Source organism: Chinchilla lanigera, unplaced genomic scaffold, assembly GCF_000276665.1.
Source record: "Chinchilla lanigera isolate Chin_1 unplaced genomic scaffold, ChiLan1.0 scaffold00065, whole genome shotgun sequence".
Classification (NCBI taxonomy): Eukaryota; Metazoa; Chordata; class Mammalia; order Rodentia; family Chinchillidae; genus Chinchilla; species Chinchilla lanigera.
The window spans coordinates 9,672,035-9,693,868 of record NW_004955466.1 but is presented as its reverse complement, the minus strand read 5'-3'; the positions used below and the strand labels follow the sequence as shown (position 1 = coordinate 9,693,868).

General features: G+C 36.6%; 1 protein-coding gene across 1 annotated transcript in view; it reads left to right on the top strand.

Moving 5' to 3' along the window:
* LOC102021746 (leucine-rich repeat-containing protein 9) overlaps nucleotides 1-21,834 on the top strand; it is a 96,958-nt gene that overhangs the window by 27,375 nt on the left and 47,749 nt on the right. The window contains exons 11-17 of the mRNA XM_013522015.1: nucleotides 5,833-6,009; nucleotides 6,308-6,425; nucleotides 10,027-10,159; nucleotides 12,484-12,606; nucleotides 13,535-13,650; nucleotides 14,867-15,079; nucleotides 18,515-18,634. Of these exons, the coding sequence (XP_013377469.1) occupies nucleotides 5,833-6,009; nucleotides 6,308-6,425; nucleotides 10,027-10,159; nucleotides 12,484-12,606; nucleotides 13,535-13,650; nucleotides 14,867-15,079; nucleotides 18,515-18,634 (1,000 nt within the window). The remainder of the gene's footprint in view (nucleotides 1-5,832; nucleotides 6,010-6,307; nucleotides 6,426-10,026; nucleotides 10,160-12,483; nucleotides 12,607-13,534; nucleotides 13,651-14,866; nucleotides 15,080-18,514; nucleotides 18,635-21,834) is intronic.

The window sequence follows — 21,834 nt, the reverse complement described above, 5'->3', positions numbered from 1 at the left end:
TGTATCATTGTACCCATTCACCCAGCAGTTTACACTGTTTGCTACTTGATTTTTATATACGAGAATATAAACAGTGCTCATATCAGTTCCCACATAAGCAAGTAAAGGCCAATTTTTCAAGTGCAGAACTGAACGGTGTCTCTCACGGGACACACACATAACGTTTCAGCCTTTCATTTATATTCATTTGACTTGAACAGAATTGTTCATTATTATTTGTTTCTTTTTTAATTTATCCCAAAGTAAGCTCTTAAAAAATGTTAGTGAAAAAATATTTGAAAATGAAATTACTAAAAAGGCATTTAGATAAGTGTATCAACCTAATACTAAATTAGATTGCTTTGATGGATTTGACAAGCATTAATAATTGCTTATTTGGTTTTGATAAGAGTAACCTTGATGCATTTTTAAGGAGATAAACGTGTGTTGGCAGCATATCAAGGACTCTTTTTTACTTTAAACATATTACAAGTTTGGCCACCAAAGAGCTGATCTTTTATGTGTGTTAAGAAATAACAACCAAAGTACTTTAAACTGCTATCTGCTGCACTTCTGGTTGTTTTATTTAACATTAGCTTCTTCTTTATTAATATTTCTAAGGCCAAGGATTTGGCATATTATTAAAATTACTTGAGTAGAATTAGGACTCAAATAGAAAGGTTTTCAAGTAGAAAAGTAAAATAGCCTTTATTACTTTAAGAAAAAACAAGGTTTTCTAATTTTATAATATTGAACACATTGTAATTTCTTTTATGAAATGATTATTAGGTTTTTCAGTTCTAAACTATCATTATTTTAGAGGCTGCCCCCTCTGCAGCTTTATCATTACGGATTTACCTAGGTGTTTCCGAGTGAGTTACCCATCGACATCAGACGGCTTTCACAAGTGAGGAAGATGCTCTTTTTCTGCTTACGGAGCTTTCAACCGGGTTATAAACACAGTGCATTTATAATTTAACATGGAACTTTAAAGCACCACAAAAGAATATATAAGTGATTCTGTAAGCTCCTTAGGGAGGATATGACGTTTCATGTGGCTTATAAATCATAAAATCTAGCACAGGGCTGGAATCATAGCCCAGTATATAAATTACTAATTGAAGTTTCCATGTACCTTTACAAGTACTCATGTAACAATTTCACTTTTATGTATATACTTTCAGTAATTAATCTACCTATAGGCCATGCATGGTGGCACAGGCCTGTAACCCCAGCCCTCAGAAGGCTGAGGAAGGAGATTACTTCAAGTTCGAGGCCAGGCAGGGCTCCATAGGGAGTTCAAGGCCAGCCTGAACACCATGGTGAGACTCTGTCTCAAATAAATTAATAAATAAATAAAATCTAACTATAAGTAAAAATTTCATACTGTACTCTTTCTAGTAGCTGTAGCAGCAAAAACTTATTGTTTTGTACAATAAAACATTGGTTTAAGTCAGCATGTTAGTTAACAGAATTTAGTAAGCCTTTGTCTAGTATTATGAAGTACATTTTAATAAATTGTTCCAACCATTTAAAAGCATGTGCATTCTACATTGTTAAACACATTAATTGTATATTAACAAAAGTCTGTAGGCATCTTAATCCATGATAAACATCAGTGTGAATGCTTATGAATTCAGATTGCACTAGGTGAGGGCACTCAGGGAAGTTGAGGGGCCCCCACCCTCCTGACCATAAAGCATTTGATACTGTCAACCATTCCTTCCTTGTAATTCCATCTCTCTTGATTCTAGTAGTTAGAATTTTTCTATTTTTTGTGACTTTCTTTGTTAGTCTCCTTTCCTGTACTTTAATATTACCAATAGTTACAACCTTTCTCCTGGACTCCAGCCCTAAATTCTTGTCTGTTGGACATTTCTACCTGGATGTCCAACTGGCAAAGCAAACTCAACACATTCAAAAGGGAATCAACAGTGCAGTAATAGAATACAAAAAGAATGAGAGACAGAAGACCTAGGTTCAAACTGTGTAGTCTTGAAACCACTGTGTTGTCCATCTAAACTGTATTTTATTTATTTTTGCCATTGCTGAGGCAAAATACCTGACACCCAAAGTTAAAGGGGGAAAACTTTATTGTAGCTCTCAGCCCATAGTTGGCTGGCTCCAAGGCAGGGTGGCATGGGAGAGGGGCATCACAGAAGAGAAATAGTTCATGGTGGGAAGGCAGGAGGCAGCAAAGCAGCAAGCTGCAAGCCATGGCAACAACCCTTTTTCTGTCCCTTATATTGTATCCAGGCTACCTGCTTTTAGGGTAGGTAGCACTCACAGCAAAGGTGGGGTATCTTTAGTCCTAGCATAGCACCATTAATCCCAGCATCACATCCTTAATCCCACCATCACACACCCTTGATCCAGCCACCTCCAAAAAGCCTCACTTACGACTGCATGAGGATCTGGACACAAACCATAACAATCTGTAAGATGAGAAAAATAATCTACCACAAAATGTTACCAGTAGATGTCTTTGTTACTCTTTCATTGCTGAGACAAAATACCTGACACCCAAAATTAAAGGGAAACAGGTTTACCTGGCTCATAATTTGTAGAGGTTTCAGTTCGTAGTTGGCTGCTCCATGACAGGTGGCATGGCAAATGAGCATCACAGAGGAAAAATAGTCTGTGGCAGGCAGGCAGGCAGGCAGGCAGGCAGGCAAGAGTGAATTAGTCCTCTTTCTGTCCCTTATATTTTAGGCAGACTACCTGCTCTGTTACAGGTATAACACTCACACCCTTAATGCTAGCTATAACTATGCCAAACCACTCAGTGGATTGATTACTAATCACAGACCATTAATCGCACACACTAGATTCAGCCTCTTCTAAAAAGACCCTATGACCACGTGAGGCTTTGGGGGAACATCTAGACACAAGCCATAACATTCTGCTTTTGGCCCCCTGAAGACACTGAGATTAAGGGTGTGTAATTCCTACATGAGTCCACTGATTGGTTTGGCACAGTTCTGGCTAGGATTGAGGGTGTGAGTGCTACATTTGCCTTAGGGCATGTAGACTGCATAAATATAATTCGCTCTCGCTCTCGCCGGACTGATTTAGTAATCACACACCCTTGATTCCAACACCACACACTCTAGATCTGGACCCCTCTGGAAAGCAGCCCGTGACTACATGAGGCTTTGGGGGTCCATCTGGACACAGCCATGACAGTAGGTTTAGATAAGACCATGCAAAAATACTTCACCTTGAATTTTTAGGTTTTAGTTCTGTTTAGATTTCAATGTCTTCTTTGTTATCCATTCTCAGCAAACGTCAAAGACATTCTTGACTCTGTTCTCTCCCTCAGTCTCCACAACCAGCCCTGAGGTGCCAAGAGCCAGTCGCCAAAGCCAGTTCATGTCACAACACCTATTGCAATGCCTGTGCAAAGTGGGTATGCAATGTCTGTTAATCAGTAAACATTCCTAAATGGTCTCTCACACAGGTCTTGCTGGCATGCTTCCTATTAAATCACTCTGTTAAAAACAAAACCGAATGAAAACCTTTGGTTAGTTGCTGTCTGTTTCCTTCCAAATTACATGTAGGCCCTTCACCTTCAGAGGAGAATTCAGTGTCTCTGACTGTCATCACTCGGTTTTAAAACCTTTGACAGTCAGCTGAGCTGCATGCCTCCCCGTTCCCAGGGCACAGGTGATACTTACCACTTGAGTGGCTTTGTTCGTTCTGCTTTCTGCACTCAGAATGCCTTTGTGTCCTCACCCTCGCTTTATCATTGCTCAGCTGCTGAATTTCTGGCAGAGAAAGAAAGCTCTTTCATGCAGCTACTTATGCCCAGACTGGAAACCAAGTATTGTCCACTCAGAATTTCTGCCAATTCATGAGGACACTCCAGCCCTACTAAGATGCCCACTAACTAACAAAAACTTCACCTAAAATGCCTATGGCATGGGTCCCTATTAGAGTGGAGGAAGCCTGATGTGGACAGCTTCAGTGGTCCCTAGACTTATTTAGGTAAGATGTGGCTGCTATAGATCCAGAAAATGATCCTTTTCTAGGCACAGATTTTCCACGGTAGACGGTAATGTGGCTTCTTTTGTGAGATCTCTGAGCTGGTTAGCAGACAGCATGCCGGACTGTAACACTGTTTCATTCATTTCTCTCTCTGCTAGTGGTTGTAAGCTCCCCTGGGATTGGTTTGGGCAGTTTAGATGCTCAGGTATTGGGCTCGATGGGAAGCTCACTGTGTGATCTCTGCTCGCACTCATGTTCAGGCCCTGCTAGATTTTGAATGTGAGGGCCTGGACATGTCCATAAAGGTAAATGTGACCCATGTACACTTCCATGTCACGTACTTTCCGTCAGAATGTTCTGTTTTTAAAATCTCAATCTAGATTCTGTACTTTTAAAACAAGAGTGTAATTCTACGAGAATGGCCACGTGAGGGCAGCAGAAAGTCAGCGGCTCTTTCAATACCTACTGTTCTTGAGCTCGCACCCTTCCTCCTTTTGTTCTCAGAACAAGTATCTCTTCTGACATCTTCTCCAAGATCCTACCTTTTTTTAAAAACATAAATAACACTTTTATGAAATGTAACTGTTTTCCAAAAAAAACTCTACTGGGAAGAGTACTATTATTTCAATGTTTTTTTGCAGAATATTTTAATATTTGGCTGAACAGAAGACGGATACATTCTTATATGCACTTGTGTAATATATTGTGGTATGTTATGTTTTGATGCATCAAAACTTGACCAGTGGATGTTTAAATTTTGAAGGTTCATTCCATTTTGAAATCTGAAACCACATCTTTTTATACTTTTACATTAAAATATTTCACGTGAAACTTGATGTGCTTTGGTCATTTAAAAAATATTGATTCACCCATTTAAGTTAGGCAGATCTTTCAATAGTTGCTGTATTTAGGAATTATTTTCTTTATGTTCTACCTAGTCTTCCTGGAACGTAGATTCCTGAGAGCAAAGCCAGTGTCTCTTTCACTTCTGAATCCTTAGTTAGGAAGTTATAACAGTAGTCAACTGAGAGATGATGATTATTTGGACTAGGATGGCAGTGGTGGTGAGGAGATGTCATCATATCCTGGATGTATTTAGACCAAAATGTGTTAGCACCAAAGAGGCTCAATGAGGATGGACATCAGCGAGCAAGAGAGAAGGTGGTTATCTCTGAGGTTTTAACATATGCTACAAGTTAGAGGATGTGCTATATACAGTCCTGGGATGGAAAACTCCCAGGAGGAGCAAGTTTGAGGTCAGTTACAGAGCTGTTACTTACACAGATAGCCACATCAAGTATGTAGTTAGATAGGCCAGCCTTGATATATACAGGTACATTGGGTAGAGTTAAAGGCTAGAAATAAAATGCTGTAAGTTATGAAAAATATATGTAAAACCGAGGACCAGATGAAGTCACCTAGGCAGAGTGTTTACAGCAAGAAGACAGCCAAAAGCTGCTCCCTGGGGAAACCCAGATTAGAAGTCTGTCACTCAGGAACCAGTCGAGAAAGCCAGGAAGGCGCAGCCAGCCAGGAGGAAGGCAGGAATGTGCAGTTTTACTGAAGCTAGTGAAGGAAAGTATTTTAAGAAGGGAAGACTGGTCAAACAACTCAGCCTCTTAGTCAGAAAAAACATAGAATAATTAATAAAAGACCTACTTTTCACTGTATTTCAAAATTTAGCATCTTTTATTATTGAATAAGTACGCATGGTATGAACCAAAGCAGAGCTGCCGTATGACTATGTATCTTCAGCCAAAACCACAAACTGTGAGCTATAATTTTTACCATAGGTAACTTTGTGTTCTTAAACATATGAAGGAAAATCTGTTATTTTCTTTGTGTGTATTTTGTATTTCCTCATAGGTATAATTCCTGTTATGAATTAATTCTATCACGTTTCTGTACATGGGACTTCAGAACATATGGTATTACAGGAATCAAAGTAAAACGTGTCATTAAAGTTAACAATCGTATTCTGAGACTAAAATTTGAGGAAAAATTTCAAAAGTTTTTGGACAATGAAGATATACATGATTCAGAGTAAGAAGCTGAATTCCATAATGACCAATTTTATAAAAATCTGGCTTTGCTTTATTAAAAAAAAAAAAAAGGTCTATTTTAAAAGTTAACAGTGTTGACAATACACCCGAGCTAGGTGACCTCATTATTTATCTGTCTGCCTTGGTCCTTTTTAGAGTTGGGGTGGATGGTAAAGGTATTAAAAATGAGGGAACATCCAGTATAAACAGAAATGTCCCCAGGAGGGCACATAATTATTTTATCTGTAACTGAGCTTTTGTAAAATCACTTCTCAGTGTTTTTTCTTCTAATTATTAAGGAGCTATCGCAAGAAGCTGGACTGCCTTTTTTATGTTTTTGATCCTGAAGTTACAGTGAAGAAAAAGCATCTGCTGCAGATACTTGAAAAAGGATTCAAAGACAGTGAAACAAACAAGGTAGCATAAAACGTCACATAGAATAAGGCCTCCTTTCAATTCAGGGAACTGCGAACCATCGTGGATATCGAAAGTGGGCTGAGGAAGGGGCTGACACTTTGTTTTTTCTCTACCCAGCAGTACTGTGCCAAATGCTTTATCTTCTGCATCTTCTAAGAGACATGGATTTTCTCCTTTAATTCTCCTAATAGCTTTCAGTGTTGTTTTGTCCTCTAGGATAACCATGGCTAGTCCAAAGTGAGTGTGCCTGCTTAAAATACACAGCGGGTAAAGCCTAGTATGCAAGAAGGACTATAACTTCTTATATTGACTACATGTTGAAATAGTACTTTGGATATACTGGATCAAATAAAATGTATTTTTAAAAATTACCAAAAAGTTCTTTCAGGAGTGCCTGCTACATAAAAAGTTTTTGATGCAGTATTTTACCATTGTTGTCTGAAATATTTGAAACTATTTATTAGTCTCTCTCCTTTTTAAAATTCTCCTTTGAAATCCACAATGTTACACTCTTGCTGTCTTCCTGTTTTCTAATTGTCCTATCATTGTTTCCTTTTTGTTCCTCATTTTGCCTCTAAACCTGAGAATCCCACAAGATTAAAGTTAACTGCTCTGCCTTTTCCCAAATACTATCAGTTACTCTCATTGTGAAGATCCTAGAAGTGGGGAAGTCATCCCTGTATAAGAATATCGGATGAGCCGGGTCTCTACGCTATGACCAGCACTGGCAAGTGTGGATAGGTATTTCTGTATTAAGAGATGGGCTCTGTCTTAGTTACTTTCATCACTGAGACACAGTACCTGCTGCCCATAACTTAATGGAGAAAAGTTTACTTCCACTCATTTTAGTCTATAGGCAGGTGGCTCCAGGGCAGGGTGGCACAGCAGAGAGAACAAGCAGCTCATGACACAGCAGGGCAGCAGAGGGAATAAAGGAAAGAGCAGGGAAGAGGTGAACTTCCAGGCCATGCCCCCAGTGACCCACTTCTGACCAGATCCCACCTCCCAACAGCAAATCAGCCTTAAACTCATCAGCGGGCTAATTCAGTGAGGAGCGTCGCAGCCCCACAAACCAATCACCCCAAGCCCCGCCTGTGAGCACATGCGCTGTGGGGGGACATCTAGATATGAGCCATAACAGGCTCAGGTGCAGTTGATAGCTGTGTGAGTAGTTTTGATAAGAGGTTTGGGATAGGTAGGCAGTGGGCTGGCTACAGTAGAGAAAAAAAACTACCTTCAACTTTACTTCCTATTTCCACATATACCAGGTCTCCCAAAGAAAGCTTGTGCTGTGCTTGTAATTCTCTTAAACACAGTTTACTGCCATGTTTACCTCTGACAAAATGCTATTTCTACCCCTTTCCCTATGGTAAACTTACTTATCCTTCAAGGTTTGGTTCAAGGATGCTTTCCTCTGTGAAGCCTTTTCTGAATTCTCAAATGGTGGAGCCCTCTTTGCTTGTTTGTAGATTTTTTTTTTAAAGCCAATTAAAATGAAGAACCGTTAACAAATTATTTACTTAAAAATTCTATAATCAATTTAAAACAAATGTACATTCATTTCTCAGTCTTGTGTGTAGGCCAAAGCCCTTGTCTATGAAACTGGAACTGTCCCTAGTCTAGCTCACATCAGCTAGAATCATGTTTCATATTAGTTTCGGTTTCCTTAAAGTTGAGCATGTGCTTAGATTCTGGCAAAGCAACTAGAGTGCAAAAATCCATCTAATTTGTGTGAGTCCCATGTGCCACCACAAAACTTTGGCATTTGCCTCACCCAGACATATTTTGGCAAACAACCACTATTAAATTTCACTAAATTTTCTACTTAGTTCTCAGAGAAACAACTTTCCTTCCATTCCATTGCTTTACATAATATGCATCATTTCAATAGCAATTACAATTGGCATAAACAAATTCAAGAACAAAACTGACACTTGGTAATCCTATAGCACGACTGGACAGAAGTACATCACTGTTTCAAAAAGTTCCATCCTATCCTTGAATGGTGGGTTATAGAGAGAAGGTTGACAGAGAACAGTAGGTTACTGGATAATATTGCAATTTGCCAAGCATTAGTCTATTAAATGGCAATTAATTGAGAGTTGTTATTGTAGCACCTTGATTACTGAAATGCTGTCATCTGTGTGCATTTCTCTACTAATCTTTCAGGGCAAGGACTTTGTTTATAGAAAGATTCTTAGGAGAAATCAGGCAAATAAATGGATAGATGGCCATAGGATCTGTTTCTATACCTTCATATATTTTTCTCTTCTTAAAAATAGTTTCTGTTTAATTTCTGACTTTTTCATTACTCCACTTTTTGAGGCCTAGTCATGATCTTATTCGCTCTTCAAATTATTTCCTAATCACTTTAGTTCAAAAGGATTTCTTCTTTAACACATCTGGCGATGCTTTTTATTTTTAATTCTTAGGTATAGTTCCTGTTTTCCCCTCTGTCATCTGAAGACCAAGGTCATGGCCTACCCTCACAGGGCCATGTGCATAGGTCGTAGTTAACAGATAGTGATGATCACTGGCACTCTGAGATTTACTTAACAGAATGTGGGAACTGTGGTCACGTGAGCCACTTTTTCATATTTGCAGGACTTGGGATTGAACCCAGGAAATGTGCACTGAGCCACATTTCAAAGTGTCTTTTAAGTGTGTGTGTTTGAGACAGAAGGCCCAGCCTAGACTTAGACTTGTGGCCCTCCTCCCAAGCCTTTCCCAGTCCTGGGTGTAGCATGCTACCCTAACCCGAACCCGAACCCGAACCCGAACCCGAACCCGAACCCAAACCCGAACCCTAACCCTAACCCTCATTACTGATTTTTAAAAATTCTTCTGATAACATATTTCAACAAGAAAAAGTACAGTTAGCATTTCAAAAAGGTTATAATTCTAAATAATGTGGCTATTAATATGAAACAAGTGATAAATTTAAAACTGATTGTGACAAGGACCAATGATCTGTATTTCTGTCATGACTTTGGTAATTCCTAGTTCTGTTCTTGGAGGTCAGGTAGTGTCTAGTTTTCTTTCTAAAATTAGTACTTTTTTTCTTTTTAGAGCTGCTTGCATATCAGATAATGCAGATATTACTGATGCACACTTCTGAGAAGTAAAGGCAGTCACAATGCAAAATGAAGTTTTCAGGCATTGGCACATTAAGAAATACTTTGTTTCTGGGAAACAATGTGGATGACGAGACCAAAACATCACAAATAAGAACCTTCACTGATGTGCCATGTCATTGCCACAGGATTTTCTTTTTGGGTTTAACAAGACTGCTAGAGGCGTGCACACTGAAAGCTACTGCCCATGCCCACGGTGTGGCCAGCCTTGACTTTGGCTGCTTTTCCAGGAGCAGATTTTGTTCTACAGCACTTTTTTTATAAACCTATTTGCATATGAATTTAAAATATTTAAATGGCTTTGCAGAATAAAGTCACACCTGGAGGGTATCTACTTTTCAGGGAGTCTGGCCTACACATTTCTTCGCTCAGACACATACACATAAAGTAATAAACCATCTACACTGAAATCAAAGTATTGTTAGTTTTGTAAAAAAAAAAAATACCCAGGTGTTTATTCTTTGCAGCTGCCTCTCAGAAAAGAAGCCGTTATCCTTGCTAACAGCCTAAGCATGTGTGAGTGTCCCCGAATTGAGTTTCTACAGCAAAAACACAAGACTGAGACGAAAAGCTCTCTTGACCATGAGCTCTTCAGACATGGTAATACAAGTTTAGAGTGTTTTTGAACTTTTAAGTCTTCAAATTCATTTAGTATTTTCATATCATTTTTGGTACTTGGTTTTACCAACCCAGAAGGTTTTTTTCATACCATTTTATTTCATACTTATTAATGTAATAATGAATGATTTTATTCATTTAGCTACATTGTCAACAAATACTTATGTGTGACATTCTTGATCAGCATTAACAGAAATAGACTCATTTATTATTCAGACATTTAATACAACCTATGCTTTTCACAGCCTCCTTTTATTATGTTGTCATAAAAATAAATACAACATACATATGTATTTGTATGAATATGAGTACAGACATATATATGTTACACACAACCAAACTCCAAAGAAGGAGAAAAGAGTAGAAGGCCCATATCTGTGATAATCTCATAAAGTATTCTAGATGGTAGGACTTTTCTTATCTTGAATAATCATAATAAAACATGGTAAGAAAATTGTGTTATAATTTAAAATGAGCTAGAGACAAACTGTAAAGTCCATGGATTGCTTTATAAGTTGCTTTATAGAAGAAAAGCTTGTGCTATTTAAAATTATTTGCACTCTCTATATATATTTTTACATATCTATATACATAGATATATATATCTATATAAGTAAAGGGAGCAATTTGCAAGTACTTTCAAAGCGTTTACCCACAGATTGGGGAAAAAGATCAGCTCATCGTGTCCTCTCTTGCCTCCTCCTCTTCCACTGTTATTAACTGGTAGGTGCTAGAGATACAGTCTGAAAACTAAACATTTTCTCCTTTTTAGTGTTTACAAATCTTAGTAATCATATAAATGAATGTAGTTATGAAGCTTTGAGGCATAGTACCAAAGAATACATAATAAGGAGAATAAATCAGCTCAGAGATGCTTAGCTCCCAACCTCTTGCCTACTAAATATTTGATAGTATTCTGGTTGATATATTGTGCCAACTTGAGTCTAGAAGCTTAACTAAGTAATTCAACAGTTCTACATTGTGGAGTGAAAAGGACATGCCCTTGCTGCTCTAGAATGTTGTTCATTGTGTCAACTTGAGAAGTTTAAAGGGTTAACTATGTGACTCAGCAGGGAGCCAGGGTCCTTACTTTATATTCAGTCCTGAGCCTGTGAAGAGGAGGGCATGGAGGTGGTATAGGCATGGGCAGATAGCTTATATACAATACAAGGGATGGAAAGAGGTTGCTCCCCTCTTCTTTTGCTCTTGTTGCTTTTGCTGTTTTCCATTCCCATAAGCTGTTGCCCTGTGTCATGTGCCACTCTGCCTTGGAGCCACCTGAGTATGGACTGAAACCTCCACAAACTGTGAGCTAAATAAACCTTTCCTTCCTTAATTCTGGATGTTGGGTATTTTGTCTCAGAAATGAGAGGAAAGGAACCAAGACAGCGAGAAATTTAGTGACTTAATTCTGTAAGAATGATATTCTTGGTTCCAGACTATAGATCTGCTAAGATGATTCATGTTCAACTAAAGTATGTGTGTTTTGCACTTAGTTAATAATAAGAAAATTACACATGATTATTGAATTAAGGATGCCTCACTTGAAAAAACCATTCGCTAGTTTAAAAAAAATAAATTCTTCTCCATTCCCATTTTAAGAAATACTTCATGATGTTCTATTAGAGCCTTATAGAATATGTTTTCCAAAAACAGTTAGGTTCTTCCAACTTATGTTTTATATCTAATACATTGTAAAAGCAAACAATCTTTTGACTGTTTCATATGTTGTGATTAGGAATGGTTTTTTCAGATTTATTGATTCTTAGAAATCTTTAGTACTTAGTTGAATCCCAAGAATCAACTAATTAAAGGGGAAAAATACTCACATGTGGGGCTGGGGATTTAGCTCAGCGGCAAAGCGCCTGCCCGGCAAGCGCAAGGTCATGAGTTCGGTTCCCGGTACCAGAGAAAAACAAAAACAAAAACAAAAACAAAACAAAAAAATGCTCACATGTGTCTTAAGCTATATACATTTTAGTTAACAACAAAAAACCCTGATTTTAACAACTTAAGAAAAACGTGGCTGAATTATTATATTGTTTCCTTTCTGTAAAGCTTTGCTTAATATAATCACAGGGCTCCTCTTTCATAGCCATTTCATTTACTCAGCAAATCTTGTTAAGCACCTCCTCCCAGCATTTGGAGTTTGTAGTGGGGCTGTGTGTCATACAGTGGCAAGCAACACAGCCTGGTCTCTGCTTTTCCCCAGTGTAAGTCAAGTCCGGGGCCAATAGAGAAGTTTACAGTGGAAAGTTATTAAAGTGACTAATTGTTAAATACTCTTCCTTTTTTTTCATATTTAGGCATCCTCCTCATTGCAAAGGTTTTCCTTGGTCAGAGTGTTCAAGCTCGTGAACAGGAATCTGTCAATCAAGCCAACTATCCCATGGTTAATTCAGTGTTCATGCCTCAGAAATATTTACAAAGTATGCTCCTCATAAAGGAAATACACTTCAGTCTCTCTGAACCTCAAACATTTGTAATTTGTATAGCAGATCACAGCTTACAGCATAGAGTTTAACCTCTACCTAATAGAGTTTGTAAACTTCTCCACAAAGTCTGTTTCTGGATACTAATAATTTTTCTATTCCTGTATGAACTTCTTTTTGTATGTGCATAGTTTTTTTTGCACACTTTATTTATATATATATATACACACATATATATCCCTACACACAGTCCTCCCTCAGGATCTTTGGGGAATTGGTACCAGGGCCGCTCATCCTCAGATACCAAAACCGACGGATGCACAAGTCTCATGTATAAAATGATGCAGTGCTTCTGTATAACCTACACAATCTTTCCATATAATCTCTATGTAACATAATACCTAACACAATGTGAACACTATTTAAGTAGTCATATTGTATTATTTAGGGAATAATAAAAAAATTCTGTATATGTTCATTGCAGACTTTTTTAAAAAATATTTTCATTTTGTGGTTAGTTGAATCCAGGGGTGCAGATCCTGGGGGTATGGAGGAATGGTTATGCACACGTGCATGTGTGACATAAATGTATGTATTAATCTTAAAAGACAAAAGAACCATAATTCTTAACAAAAGTTTTAGAGCAATACATTCCTCAAAAATATATGGCCATTTATTCAGTAGTAACATGAAGAAATATAAAAAGAGAAAGAATATGAATAAAATTGAATCCCTCTACTCTGTGTAGTGAAAGGATGATGGGAAATGTTAATATAATTAAGAAGCTGGAAGGTGGGGAGATTTTTTTCAAAGCCCTTAATAATAATTGTTGGGAGTTATTGAGAATACCTTGTTGTATAGTAGAGGTAAGAGTTAAAAGGTGTATTACCTTTGAGTGTTTTACTTGTTTTTGTTCTCACGCTAGGTTCTGTTGTGGGACAAAGAAATTGTGATTGTGGCTTTCGGCAGTGCAAGTGGTTTGTCTTTGATCATGACCTTGTTTTGCCAGAATACGTCGCTGAATTTGAATACATTACAGTGGTATGTATCATTCTACATATTGAAGAGGAAGAATTCCTTAAATAAGAACAGAATAGTAATTTGAAGTCTGCTAATGTTATGTCAAATTTACATCATGAGTACAAGTGTATATTGTATGTGTGTGGCTGAGTGCATTTGTGTATATGTCATGGCTAGTTAGTGAAGGACTTAATTTTCAAAACAAGTCATTATAATACCGAAATACTTGTATTTTGCAAATGTACTATAGAAGTAACACATGATGTAGTTTCACACGAAGAGCTTCAAACTGTGTTTAAGACAACCGCATAAATGTGAAAGTCTGCCTTCCCTTTGAGCCACTACCACTCCCCTCACCCAGGCATTCCCTGTTCTCCGTCAGGTGGATTTGCTTTAGTCCCTTTTCTGTGTATTTACATACATAACAGCCCATACCGTTTTACCTCATGCAAGTCACTTCCAAGGCTTCTATTTTTTTTCTTATAACAATGTGTTTTGGACATATTTCAGCATCCAGTACATATTGAATGTGTTATTCTTTTGATTGCTACGTACTAGCTTCCAGATTGCTAATATGATCTGCTGCCATCTGGTTTCTCAACATTTATTATATATCTTTATGTTAATGATTGTTTTTGTTTTAACATTGAAGTGTTTACTCTTTTCTAGAGCAGCTTTTAAAAAATTATAGATACCTTATTCTCCTAGGTCTTAAAAGATTGTTTGGTGAACTATTTTACTTCCTTTTAGAGCCCGTTCTGTTTGCTCTGATAGCTCTTGCTCATTCTCTCACCAATCTTACTGTAATTAGTTAATTTTCTAATGAGTAGAGCACCCTTCTTCTTTGAACATCAGGTTTTAAAATCTGATCTTCCAATGACTTTCTTCTGCATATGTTTTGGCTAGAGGTTACATTTTTTCTCCTAAATGTGAATTCAGTCCCTTCTGATTTATGTCTCAGGACTTCTAGTCTTTTGTTGGTTCTCTCTAGTCCTTTGTTATGGAACATTTAAAAGTTCACTCGCCAGTTTTCAGAAATTTTTGGTGGGTGTGAGAGGGTGCACCTACACTTAGTCTGCAGTCTTAACCATAGATTTCCTCAATGGTTCTGACCCTCATAGATATTACTATACTGTATAACTGAAAAACGTCATTTCACCTTTTCTACATAGCCTGTTCCTTTTTCAAAATGAGAGCTACAGCAACCAAATTTTGTACATTTTAAATAAATTTTCAGGTAAAGGCCCACTCTCTGTTTTCTACATTCAACAATATCATCGTAGAAGAAAGCAAAAACTACTCAGAAGGATCATACTTATCCCAGGATTTGAAATTCGATGATGAAGTCATGAGAATGGAGCCCAGGATTAAGCCCCGACCAAAACTTCTTAGTTTGGATGATAAAACAATACTTTCCCTTGCCAAGACTAATGTTTACACTCATATTGTGGTGAGTATTGATGAGGAATGAGGGACAAGAACCCTGAATTTGGAATTAGATTGTCACATATGAAGTCTGAAGATACTAAGCCACCTACCTGCAGATGCCAGGGATCATGCTTTCTAGTTTAAAAGTATCTGGTAGTCCTCACCTTCTATGCAGGCTCACCCAGTGGTCTCCAGTAATGCAATGAGAATCAACGTACAATTGTAAGTTTTCTAGTGGAAAGGTGAAATCAATCTTAACAATGGATTTTATTTAACCCAGGTATCTAAAATGTGTCATTTTCCATGTAATTAATATGAAAGTCCGTTACTGAGATGGTTTCAGATGAAGTCTGAATTGTGGAGGGTATTTTACATTCAGCACAACTCAGTTCAGCCTTAGCTACATTTCAAGTATGAATATCCACTCGAGGTGCCTCTCCAACTAGCAATTAATTTGTTTAAATAATAAGCTCTCTTTGTAGGATTAAGAGGAAGGTATACACATTTCAAGTCAGTTTCTAGGGCCAACATACACAATTCTGGTGTACAGTCAAAGCTGAGATACAGATAAAAATGCAGAAATTATCTTTATCTGGAGAGATATTGTTCCATTGCCATGTTTCTGGACCCATTCTGTAAGACACATTTTTCTCAAGTGATTGTATAAAGCTGAAAAAGAATGAAAAATATTTTTTTAAAAAATAAGTGAACTCAATAGCTTTTCTGGTCCTGAAATTATTCAGTTTCCAGAAATTTATGTGATGGATTTGATGAAACTCATCACTATTCACCAAATTTTTAAGTATAGGAGATAAAGAAGGGCTCTTAATGTTTACTTTATCCAGGCTTATCTGTACCTTACCAAGTTGTCATTATCAGTGGAGGAAGTTTTCATAATATGATGGTAGTGTTAGCTTCTTTATTGTAAGTGTACAGAATAGTAATTAAAGACAAATCTTCTGGCTGACAGTATGAAGAAACTGTTTTGCATTATAATGTCAGTACTTAAAATGTGAGTGATACATTTGTGATAATAAAGTTTTAGTGATGACATTTTTTAAAAAGTGTGTGTTCTGATTGGATCGAGCTTCTACCATATGTATTCCTATAGGTATAGGGGGGTTAAATGAAAATTCAGCAACAGAGAATAGGTCTTTTGATTATTTTTGGTTTGTGAAGTAAAAAGAGAAGAGGACAACCAGACTTCCTAATCCACTGGCCTGCTTGTGACTGAAGCCAACTTTGCATTAATTTGATCAGCACCCATAACAAATGAGTAGAGAGGCCTCTTCATCTTAAATTTGTCTGTGTTGCTTAAAAGCCAGCAAATTTTCTACAGTTTTTAGGAAGAATACTAGGCACTGCATCAAGAATGGTTAGGTATTATAGGCTTTGCATTCCTTCCTTCGTGCCATTACTATAAGAGCAATGAAGGGCATGTTTCTTGTGTTTTCTTTTATCTTCCCCACTAGACTGAGTGTTGTGAGGATATCCTTAAAAACAAATAATAGAAATAAAAGCTCCATCATCTAAAACATAGAATTTTATATTCTTTCATAGCATAATTAAATGGTAAAAATTAGACTTGTCAGTTATAAGTCTGGCTTTGAATTGATTTATAATTTTCTAGGAATTCACTATGGCTTGGGCAATAAAGTATTAGGGTTTTAAAGTGAAAACATTATTTTCCCTACCTCAACATCAGTGCAGTGGAGGAGATTTGTTAACAAAGGTAGGAACCTTGGAGTTGCTGAGAGCACTTCACAGAGGTGAGTTTTGAGTGGATTATTGCAGGATATGAGAAATTTGGTTGCTTATCTTTTAGACAGAGAAAACACTCTATCTCTGGGCACATGATTTTGAAGGATACTGGTGTCCTTGAGGACCACTGATAAATTCAGTGTGAGCAGGAAACAGGATTGTGACAGTTGAAGGTCAAGATACAGGTTGGAATTAAAGGAAGACATAGGAAGCTGATCTGGAAGAGAAGATAACAGCCACACTAGGATGGGTTTTGGAAGCTGTATTTAGAGTGTAGAGCCCTTTCTTTAAGGAACAGACTGTTTTTAAAGATCCTTGGTAGCTAATGGATGGATTTAACTAATGTCTGACTGTTGGTACGAAAGCCCAGTAGAAAATTACTATATTGTGGTAATACAAAGGAGACATCATATTGTCTGTACTAATGGACCAGTAGTGGTGATGAAATATAGCAGGTGGTTTGAGAAACATTTCTATAATCAACTGCATATGGAAAAAAAGCTGGTCAATAATGTGTCAAGTTAGATAATAAAACTTTTTTTTTGGTACCAGGAATCGAACTCACAACCTTGTGCTTGCCGGACAGGCACTGTGCCACTGAGCTATATCCCCAGCCCTAGATCATAAAACTCTTAATCAAGAATAAAAATATAGGCCACCAAGCAAGCATATAAGGGAAGATGAGTAATTCAGTTGTAGACATGTGAAATGTAAAGTATCTGTAGAAACTTACCATGGATGATATTCATATGTGACTTACAAGATATCTAGTCTGCATAACTTGCCCCTTCTTTACAATTCTAGCTGATTTTGCTTGCTACTAGAAATTTAGTTGTTTCTTCCTTTGCAGAATGTAGTTATGTCCATAGTGGAAGATGACGTTGGTAAGTGAAGATGACTGAGAATAGTCCCCTGATTTTATAATGATAATCCCCACTTGCTGAAAATACCATAGTCAATTGTATTAACACATTTTCTTGGGGCATTGTTTTTTCCTGTACTATCATTGAATACAGTCTTCACTCCATACCATTCACAGCTATTTGAAGGCAGAAAACTATGTAGGCACCAGGATCACCCTTAAATAGAAAAATGTGATAACATTCATTTTCATGTAACCGAGGATGCAGTGGACGGGAACGTCTGGGCCATGTTCTGACATAGATGGGTGTGGTATCCGACTCTCGCCCCTTCCTCCTCTGATGTTCTGTCCTCTGACTTCACCATTCACAGCCTTTCTTCCTGGGTCTCGTGCCCTTATTCACTTCCTGCAATCAGGGTGTAGCTTTGCTATCTCTCTCCTGTGAGATTTCTTGTGAGACACCCAAATTCTCAAGGGCTCCCATGGTTCACAGGTTAGTGTGAGAAATAGAGCCATCCTAATATTTCATCTATTATCTAGAAAGAGTGTCATGCCAATTATTTGTAAACTTAGGCCAAGTGGGAAATTACATTTAAGAACCAGGTCCAGCAAAGATAGTATAAACTATTCTTATTGTTTTAATGTCACACATTATTAGAAGTTTTTTTATATTGACATTTTCTTAATGTTATTTAAAATAACTTTCTTAATATATATCATATTGGCTCAAGTAATTGTTCTAAACATGTTAGATATTCACACTTAGGTAAGATGTAGAAAGTAATTATTTTATTTTTTAATTTATATATATATAATTTTTTTTTTTCACTTCAGAGTCTCAATCTACATGGTAACAGCTTGAGTAAACTGCGAGATCTCTCCAAATTAACCGGACTTCGGAAACTGAACATCAGCTTTAATGAACTGACTTGTTTAGATGATGTATATCACTTGGTAAGAACTGTCCTTTGGAAGTCTAAAACAATCCAAACTTCTGAAAGCAAAGAATAGAATGGTGGTTCCCATAGCCTAAGAGCTGGAGGAAAGGAAGAGATGGTGGCTAAAAGGTATAAAATCTCAGTTGTCAGGTGAATTGGTCCTGGCATCTGACATACAGCATGGGTGACGATGGTTGTGTTAATGAGATTGTAGTAGTCATTACTCAGTGTGTCCCAAATCACATTGCGTAGCTTGAATACAGTCAAACAATATGCCAAGTTTAATATTTTTTTAAAAACACTGGGCAGAGCAAAAACAATCATAAAACTAAAAGATAAGGTGGAACAAGTGCTACTTTTAAAAAACTATTCCTTTGAAAGGACAGTTTTGGGTTTTTTGAAAATATTTTAAGTAAAATGAAATAATGAAAAAATTACTTTTAGAATTATGGCTTCATATATACCATATGCAAAATTATACAGCCCAAATAAGAAAGCATATGCACACTATATTTTGTTATTTCTCTGAAGCAGGTCTTTTCATTTGTGAACCAAAAATATACCCGTGTTCATATCTGATTTCTAGCTACATTAAATACATTAAAATAACTTCTCAGATTTAGTTTTAAAGTGTCCTTTCATAAGTGCCATTTCTATTTCTTTTTGCTCTTATTTTCCCACTATTCTTTTATTCCCTCTTATGAGTTGCTGTTTCTTCTTCTTTTTTTTTTTTTTACCAGGACTCAAACTCAGGACCTTAAACTTTCCAGGCAGGCGCTTGTACCACTGAGCTATATCCCCGGCCTCTTCTTCATTTTCTGTCTTACCATTTCACATCTAACATTGTCTCTTCTTCCCTTCTGCTTGTTATCCAGGTTTTCACTTCCCTTTCTCTTGTACTTCCTACCTGTCACATACAAAATGTTATGCTCTAGTTAAATCACGCATTTGGAGTTCCTGTCTTCTAAGTCTGTACTTTTTCTGGGGAGATCTCACTTTTGCTAACATTTCTCTTAGGTGTGTATCTGATATGGACAGTTTCTATGATCTTTGTGCTTCTTATGTAAATGAGTTAATTTGGTTCTACTGCATAGGAGAAAGAAAATGTTTTATTACTGCAGTGTTCATCATCTTGGCCTTATATTATATATAATCAACCTAAGATTTTGATATATGGAGGAAGGACTGGGCTTCACAAATAGTGGAAAACTAAACAGACATACTGTATTGTTCTGATGGAATATTTTAACATTGTAAACAAGGTATATACTCAGCGGCATGTCTCTCATTTATTTGCCTTAACTACACTCTCAGGAAAAGAAAGTTTCAACATTCTTTTTTCTCTGAAAATAATCCCACTACAGTTGGAGTTGACTAGAGAGTGGCAAATGTGTATGGCTAATTGCAACCCTAGATTAGATTATACCCTTAATGTTTTATTGAACAGTATTTCCCCATCTTATTTTATCGAATGAGAACTCGGTTGTTAAGGTGCTTCTGACATCTAGAGATAGCTAATTTATATTTAGAGAATGAATTAGTATTTCTGAGAAAATTTAAATACATTATTATGGGTCTTAACATTTATAAATTGAACTGTACTGTAATTTAAGATAGATTTTTAAACTGATGCACAAAAAATATTGGAACAGAGAAACCTGACTTCAGAAGTGGAAATACTGTGAACATTTACTTTGAATATTTACTGAGTTCCTGAGGATCCACAAATGAACATCCCACCCTTGTTCTCTAGGGAAGATGCCGGTTATCTTTCCCTGGTGTTGGTTCCCAATGCCAGTCTGCCGGCAGGGACCACACAGGGCGACAGATTTCCAACAGTCAGTCATGCAGACCGGGAAAAGAAGAGCCATGCAGTAAAGTGTTACCAAAAGAAATTGATTTTATTTGAAAGACTACTTTAAACTTATGCCTTTCATACTTTACTGGGAAATAGCCTTTTGTTGAAGAAATGACAGTGATAGTAAATCAAAGCTTTTGTTTTTTTTTTTTTAACTTCTCTATGCTTACTTAGGAGAATGAAAAGTCAGTCACTCTTTGCTTTACAGAATTTTTTTCGCTTTTGATGACCTGTGAATTCACCTCTTCAAATCCAAAGCCCTATAATAAGTGCTATTCCAATAATACAAACTGTGAATTATAAAGGAATGCATAATTCTATGGTGAACTCAAGTGTTGTTTTAATTAAGCTATGAAGAATATCACTTATTTTTAATATATTATAATATTTTTCATTTTGAAAGCTATATTATAAAGTAACTTCTTAAAGATCTCTTTATCTTTTTATTGTTCTGGATCTGAATTAATTATATGTTAAAAACAAATTATATTTGCAATAACTATAAGTAACAATTTAAAGTCAGAAATTACAAATAAGGAAGACAAATATATGAATAAATAGCAAAAGACAAGACATACAACAAGCAAAAAATGTTAAATGACTAAGAAAAACATATGGAAAGGTGTTCAACTTCACTGGTAATAAACAAGATAAATTCAAGTAAAACAGGTGGATCGGTGAATATTTGAGGAAATGAGTATTCTCATTTTCTGTTGTTAGAAGAAAATATTCATACAAATTTCCTTGAAAGCTATGTGGCAGTATTTTTAAAACTCTTAGCAATACAAAAATCCTTAGATGTGATGGCACACACCTGTAATCCCAGCCCTGAGAAGGCTGAGGCAGAAGGATGCCAGCCTGGAATATGTAGTGAGTTCAAAATAAGCCTAAACCACATAGCAAAACCTTGTCTCAAAAAACAAACAAAAACAAAACAATACAGAAATTCCCAGCACTAGAATTTTCATTTTTAAATATCTTTTCCATAAAGATTTCTAAATTGCCATAAAAGTGTCATTCTCACTGGCATTTGCTGCAGGGTTGCTAACAGTTAGAAAGAGAAAGGTCCCTTGTATGTTTAAATAATTATAATAATCCACAATTATATTATTATGTAGTCATGGAAAATGATTTTTTAAAAGGTAAATAATGAAACTGAGTTTTGAAACAGGTTCCTAGGACAGTAACAATAGTTGATACATTGCATATTGTTGTCTTCATAGTCAATCACAGTACAAAATACAGCGTGATATCTTGTCTAAACAATATTAGCACAGAACATTCTTTTCAAGGAACTAAGAGAAACTAGCTGTATAACTGTCTTTTTTTTTTTTTTTTTTTTTTTTTTTTTTTTTTTT